The sequence below is a fragment of the Vigna umbellata genome, chromosome 4 (genome assembly GCF_029865625.1).
Source record: "Vigna umbellata cultivar VRB3 chromosome 4, Vumbellata_1.0, whole genome shotgun sequence".
Classification (NCBI taxonomy): Eukaryota; Viridiplantae; Streptophyta; class Magnoliopsida; order Fabales; family Fabaceae; genus Vigna; species Vigna umbellata.
In genome coordinates this window covers 65,510,000-65,517,439 of record NC_142168.1, presented here as the reverse complement: position 1 = coordinate 65,517,439, position 7,440 = coordinate 65,510,000, and the positions used below count along the sequence as shown (strand labels likewise).

Here is a 7,440-nt window from a genome sequence, read left to right as displayed (position 1 = left end):
AAAAACACAACTCATTATCTATTGGATAAAACATTATCTATATTTCCTATTGACAAACATGAACTGTGGCTTCCCAATCTCATTCTCTGTATATAAATATAAACCCACCTTTCTATTCTTTCCCAGTAAACCAGTTTCGTGCTTTTCCATTTTTCATCAAACATTTCGACACACATTTTTCGCATTGGTTTATTGGGTTGAAGTTTAACTAAGATGAGGCCTGGTGCGGAGTTGTATTTCTTTAAAGAACAGCCAAGGAAGGTCATCAATGGTCCTCGTCCTTCTCCGCAATCCCCAATTCCAATTTCAAATCCTTAATTCTTATGCCACATCAGCACTATTATTTTAAACAAAACAGTCCACGTAAGAAACCCTAAACACATCACCACGTTCTCTGTGCTCCAGCTCACACCAATTTAACGCCGTTTCACAACACTTAACGGTTATGGCAAAATGTGCTCACTTTTACAAAAAATATGACCCAATTGAGACAGAAAAAAACTTGAGGACCCAACTGAGATTTTCATACAAACTTGAGGACCAACGAAGGGTTTAAACCAATGGATTACTAGTCCATTTAAGTTTATATGGAACACCCATAATTATCATGATATAACCGTCCCAATAATAAACAAATATAAAGAAAAGAAAAGAAGAAAAATAATTAAAAAAAAAGTCTGATTAACGCATGATATAACCGTCCCAATAACAATAATGCTTAAAAACGAAACAAAGGAACATCAACACTAAGTAAAACAAACAACATAATACCAGGTGCTTTCACTGTTAATTTAGAAAGATGAGTCCAAATTTGGAAGATGTGAAAATCATAGTAAAAGAAGTGTGGTCTGGCTTTCAAAGAATAAAGTGTAGCCTCTCTCCCTCTTCCTTTAATTTGTCATTAAAAGAGGGAAAATGATATTTTAAGAATATGTTTTGACAACATTTAGACACTGGACATGTGTCTAACACTAGTACAAAATTTCATTTTTAACTCGTACATTATGCCTTGGTTTTTTTGGAACTGAAGCGTATCAGACGCGGTGGCAGAGTTGTAATTTTCAAATCATTATATGCTTCGGTTATTAAATAACCGGTGTCTAAAAGATATATATTGACTCGGTTGACAGAATAGACCGAGGTATATACCTCAGGTGAAAAAGTTACTGCCTCGGTTACCAAATGGACCGAGGCATATGGGCTTGGGCTTGGACTTGGACTGAAGCACGAGAAAACCTAGGAGCTCTCTCTTCTTCCTTTTATTTTTCTCGCTTCTCTCTCGTTCCCTAGAAGCTCTCTCACTTTCCTTTTATTTTTCTCGTTCCCTAGAAGCTTTTCTCTCGTTCCAATCTCGCTTCTCTCGTTCCAAGCTCGCTTTTCTCTCTTCCAATCTCGCTTCTGCTGTTGTAAGTGTCGCTGCCCCGCTGCTGCCCCGCCACTGCCGGGAGCCACCACCACCTCGTCCTGGGCGACGGCTCGAGTGCAGCTTCCACCTCACCTGCCATTGCGTCTCTGGAGCGAAGAGCAAGCGGCCCCGCCACTGCCTCGGCGCTGCCCCGCTGCTACAAGGAGCCACCACCACCTCGCCTGTGCAAGCGGCCCCATCTCTGGAGTGAAGAGCAAGCGGCCCCGTCTCTGGAGTGAAGCGGTTGCTATTGGCGGTGGCTGTTAGCGGTTGCTGTTGGCGGTGGCTTTTGGCGGTGAAAAATCTCAGATCTACAGATCTGAAGGCCCGGCTCACCCGCAACAGAGATCCCCAACGTCCCAATCGACTCTCGTTCCAATCTCAAATCTACAGATCTGATGCCTCTTCGCGGATTCGCGTCTGGGGAAGTGTCGTTCGCAACCTCACGTTGGAGCCGAGGCCAGTCGTCGGACCGCCGTTGCTCAACAAAGTCGCCGTTGTTGGCTCCATTTTTGTGTTTTCTTTTTTGTGTTTTTTTTATATTGTATGATTATGTTATATTATGAAAGAATCTGAATATGATTTTAGCCTCTCTGGATATTTTCCTCTCTGGTTGTGAGATTTTGCTTTCTTTTTCTGGTTGTGGTTTTACAGTGTTTGAGATTGAAAGATGCAACAGAGAAATGATAATAAGTTAATGTGATGAAGGCTGGAACATTGGAAAATCGAAAAACACTATACTCACTATACTACCTCGGTTCAGGTCTTCAAACGAGGCAGTAGAATCCAAGATATTGACTCGGTTCAGCAGAAACCGAGGCAAAATTCTATCATTTTTTGATTCGGGTCACAACCGAGGCAAAAAGAGGTAACATTTTTACCTCGTCTGGATATGCACCGGTTACCGAACCGGTGTTTATAACCCAAAAATAACCGAGGCTATATCCTTTTAATGCAGTAGTGTAAATTTTATTGGTGCACGTGAAAATGATTTTATAATAATAGAATGACGTGACAATGAGAGAATTGGGGACAGATTCAAAATTGAGGTTCATATCGAAAATTTCAGATTTACAACATTGAGAGAGAAAGAAGGTCGAGAACATTTCAAAGAAAGTCGATCTCCTTCCAACTAGCCACAACACTCGCCGGAGTGCGGCGACACGCTGGCTGGGAGGAGAGAACACAACGACGGCACGGCGGCACTCCGACGAGTGTTGTGGCTGGTTGGAAGGAGGTCGACTTTCTCTGAAATGTTCTCGACTTTTTCTCTCTCTCAAATGTTGCAAATCTGAAATTTTCGAATGAACCTCAATTTTGAATCAACCCCCTCATTGCCACATCATTCTATTATTATAAAATCATTTTCCACGTGCAATAAAATTTAGACACATGTCCCGTATCTAAATGTTGTCAAAACATATTGTTGAAATATCATTTCCTTAAAAGAGTAGCGTGTTTGAAATATTTTATAATATGACAAAAATAATATTTTATTTTTATCTGTTTTTCTTTTATGTTTAAGATTAAAGTTCATTTGTTATTGTTAAGTTTAATTCATCACTTAAATATTTAGTATTTATATAAACCTTTTATGTTATCATATGACAATCCAACGCGCAAGCTAATTTTGATAGTTAGACTTTAAAAGTTTACATTTCATGTGCCTCGAACATGAATTTAAATTTCACTTCTAAAATTTTGGTTCTAAAATTTTGGATCAATTACATGTACATGATGTTAAAATATTAAAAAAATGTTGTAAAAATATAATATCCTTATATAATTCAAGTTGAGTTTGACATTTTACATATTCATCTAAATTTTATTTTTAAACGATACTAATCGGCCTAATTATAATTTTCTCTGCAGTACATATTGTTACAAATTTTGTCTCTGATTTTCCACAGATTTTAACTAAAAAGTTATATTAATTCTGAATTCGATTTCACGATAATCACATTAATTATTATAAAATTAATAAAAATAAAAAGGTTTTGAAATCAGTCATATATATGAGATGAAAATGTGAAAAGAGACATTAATTTATTTCGAGGAGATATATATATATATATATATATATATATATATATATATATATATATATATAAATATCTGACCTTTTATATTCACAGTATGTCTAACGGGTTACGTGTTCCTGTTGTCACTTCCTGAAAACACGTTATCGATCCCTACAGCCCTAGTTTTCATGGCAGGGGTCATCAAATATGCAGAAAAAACTCGTTCTCTTCAAGTTGCAAGTGCTGACAACTTCCGACAATCTATGACTAAGCCTGATCCAGGTCCCAATTATGCAAAGCTCGTGGGTTGGCTGAAACCAAGAGACGAAGCAGGACTTCCAGCACGTATGGTAACATTGCCAGAACAATTTTTGGAATTTGATGAGTCAGATGATCAACATTCCAAGATACCTTCTACAGAGGAAAATGATGAGCAAATTGATGGCAATAACCCTTACAAACAATCTCAAGAAAAAGAAACACCCATTAGTGCCGACTCAGACACTCCCAAGAGTAAGCCATCTAAAGCTTAAGCTCAGCAACATCAACAGAATAGTATTCATTGTTATAATATTTAGATTAATTATGTTTTCACTCCACGAAATTTGGACTGAGTTGCTTTTCGTTTTTCCAAAATTTATTTTGAAAATAACCACTTTCAAACTTTGATTTAGGTCTCCCTCGTGAAGTGGGAGATTCTTCAACTCAGAGGTATGTTGACAAAGAGCTATCGGATTTGGAAGTAATGACGGGTGCTTATGACTACTTCAACAAATTCAAAGGGCTCGTGGTTGACAAGATCTTCAGCTTCCAGGAACGCAATGAGAGTCGCAATTATTTTCTCAAACGAACAGCAGTGGATGCTTTGAGAGTGATAGAGGTTGAACTCAACTTCATCTACCAAGCTTTCTACACCAAGACAACCATCATAGAGAGCTGGGTAGGGCTTTCCTTTCGATTTATGTCCATTGCTTCAGTCGTAGCAGCTTTGGTTGTTTTCATTTTTGACGAAAAGAGGGGTTGCGAACCCTTTGATGTTACAGTCACCTACATATTGTTGTATGGTGCTGTATCCTTGGAAGTCGTGTCCATTTTCATGTTCATTTTCTCTGACTACTCATTGGCAATATTGTGCTATAGCGGCTCTGAGAAAATCAGTGATTCTGATAGTGGCACTAGAGTTGGCACGGTAGCAACCAAACTATCCCCCACTTTCAGTTGGGTCCTGAAGCTTAAGAAACCCAAATGGACAAAACACAAGGAATACGAAGTTTTGAAAAGATTCGTACTGTTTCGTAGATGGTCTGAAACCATATCGGCATTCAACGTGATATCACGTTGCTTAGACAAGAAGCAAAAATGGTTGGATTGGGTGATTAGAAAAATTGGAGTCGAAGAGTTTGTGCAAAAATGGATGCATGAGAGGAAGAGGCCATTGCTTAAGAAACTTTGGATTTTTATATTTAACGAGTTGAAAAGAAAATCTGGGGATGCAGATGATGTTGAAAGTATTCAAAGAATATGTTCCTGTAGAGGTGAGTGGGTTATCCAGGAAGGTGATTTATCACGAAATGATCTGAACAAGTTGATGCCTTATGTGGAACGCAAAAAAGTCACCTTTGATGAGTGCCTAATTCTGTGGCACATTGCCACTGACCTCTTGTTCTATGAAGATAAGGAGGTAGAATATGATCCCGAGCAAGGAAATCATGATGATAATGAATATGGTGATATTGAACTGCGGCATTTTAGTAAGCTTTTGTCGGATTACATGTTGTACCTCTTGATCATGCAACCTACCATGATGTCTGCTGTTAGGGGAATTGGGCAGAAAAGATTCCTAGACACGTGTGAAGAGGCCACTAACTTCTTTAACGAGATTGCTGCTAGAGAAAAGAAAATGAGAGAGGAAGATAAAAGAAACAAGCAGCTTCAAAAAAAGAACACTATGATGAACACATCGAATTGGCTTCTCTATCAGGCAAGGGACAAGCTTGGAGAATTCATTAAGTTCATCAAAAGGGTAATATATAATCCCCTCTCAAATTATACATGCATACATACACATTAATTTAACACCACTTATAATATAAAAAAAGTCTAAGATATCACTCTTCCTAGATTTCATAATAAAGGGTTAGTATTTTGAGGTTCTGAAATGATTAATTAATTGATAGAGAAAATATGGAGATAATTGAACTGAAAGTAGTAGTTGGAAGAAATGTATTTTATGATTATCTTAGTTGTGATAGATGTTGTCTTACATTAAATTTGCATTACATTTAATACTCCAAGTATAACACACAATAGTTCAAATCTTGGTCTTGGTAACGCCTTTGTAAGAATATATGCAATTTGGCCTACTGTTGGACAATACTTAAGTTGAATTGTTTAGTTGTCTCTTGATCTCAAATGAAGTGATATTTAATGGGTGTGTTTTGTTCTTTGATGATGGATTAGATATTTTGCTATTGCTATTGTCAATCACTAGTACAGTAGAAGGAAATGGCCTCGGTTGTTTTTGGTCATAGGCCTCGGTTGAGAAACCGAGATATATACGGACGAGGTAAAAAGTCTTCCTCTTATGCCTCGGTTGTAAACCGAGTTAGTATCTTGTCTTATACTGTCTCAGTTGAAACCTGAACCGAGACAGTAAAGTGGTTTTTTTTTGCCACACCTTGTGGAGCACGGGGAAGCAGAAGTGCGTCCAGAGAGTGGTTACACAAGCTTTGAAGACAACAAACAATTCATCTCTAGGAAACTCTTGGCTCAACTTGGCAGCAATATCTCAACCCAATTTCCTGGCAGCAATAACTTGGCAAACAATTTCCTGCAATATTTCAACCCAATATCCAATGAGATTGGCAGCAATATCAGCGAACAATCCAGATATTGTTCGTCGAAAATAAAAAAAAAAGTGAGCTTTACCGTGTGTTCATGGAACAACCCAGATGCTGCCCCTTCAATCCCTTCAATCTCCCTTCAATCCCTTCATCACCGAAAAACACCAAAAAACAGCCCAAGCTTTACCGTGTGTTCAATCCCTTCCTCACCGAAAATCACCCAAGACCAACCAAGAGTTGCAGCAAAAAACAAAAGTTCAAGATCAAACAAAAAAACCTAACACCAAAAATACTTCCCCTCTCCAAAGCTTCAAACTTTTATCGATTCAGAGTCCAGCCAAACCCCACCACATGCATCAATCAGTAACAAAGGAGGGGGGCGATGGAGGAGGAGTGGAGGAGGGGTTGGCGGTGGTCGATGAGAAGAATAGGCGGCGGTGGTTGATGAGAAGAACAGGCGGCAGTGGTGGACAATGAAGGTAAGGACCAATGGCGACGGCGGAAGTGGTGGACTTGGTAGTAGCGACGGCGGGGAGGCAAGGACCAGTGGCGACGATGAAGAACAGGTGAAACCACGACGCCCAGAGGTTGAGCCAGCGACGGTAGTGGGGCACCTGGCAGGGGGAACTGAGACGACGGGGGCGGTGGTGCAGTGGCGTGGCGCCAAAGCAAAAAGCAGTGGTGAATGGCGAGGGGCAGAGAGGTTTTGCGGGAAGAAGAATAGTGAAAGTGAATAAAGTTTTGAACTTTAACCCTCAAACCCATCCATCGAGGCAAATATAGGCCTCAGTTACAATAAAACAACAGCATAAATGTGTTACAACTTCGTTTAATTTCCAACCGGTGCAGTTAACTCTTTTAAAAAGCGGGTTTAAAAGGACCGAGGCATATAGTGTCTCCAAAATTACATTTCTGCCACCGTGTTTTTATACGTCTCGGGTTTTCAAAAACCGAGGGATAATACGTGATTTAAAAACTCTATTTTTTACTAGTGAATTTGTTGTAGCAATAGATAATAGTTGGCCCATCTTGTGGTTCACCCATTTCTTTAGCATTCTTCATAGCCATATTGCTTGACTCGTTGTTTTAGAAACTACTACATACCTTGTGTTTGTTGTTGATTGTGGCATGATAGCTTGCTTCTTTAATGCCTAAGATAAAATACTTGATC

General features: G+C 39.0%; 1 protein-coding gene across 1 annotated transcript; it reads left to right on the top strand.

Moving 5' to 3' along the window:
* Window positions 1–3,614: 3,614 nt before the first annotated feature.
* LOC148200961 (uncharacterized) lies at window positions 3,615–5,624 on the top strand. The gene is made up of 3 exons (XM_088113097.1): window positions 3,615–3,939; window positions 4,101–5,449; window positions 5,604–5,624. Exons 1-3 carry the CDS (start codon window positions 3,615–3,617, stop codon window positions 5,622–5,624), a joined length of 1,695 nt encoding a protein of 564 aa, XP_087969223.1.
* Window positions 5,625–7,440: the final 1,816 nt, after the last annotated feature.

Coding starts and splice junctions, on each gene's coding strand:
- LOC148200961 (XM_088113097.1), top strand. CDS start 3,615: ATGGCAGGGGTCATCAAATATGCAGAAAAAACTCGTTCTCTTCAAGTT. Junction 3,940..4,100: donor CGACTCAGACACTCCCAAGA/GTAAGCCATCTA, acceptor ACTTTGATTTAG/GTCTCCCTCGTGAAGTGGGA. Junction 5,450..5,603: donor TCATTAAGTTCATCAAAAGG/GTAATATATAAT, acceptor ATTAATTGATAG/AGAAAATATGGAGATAATTG.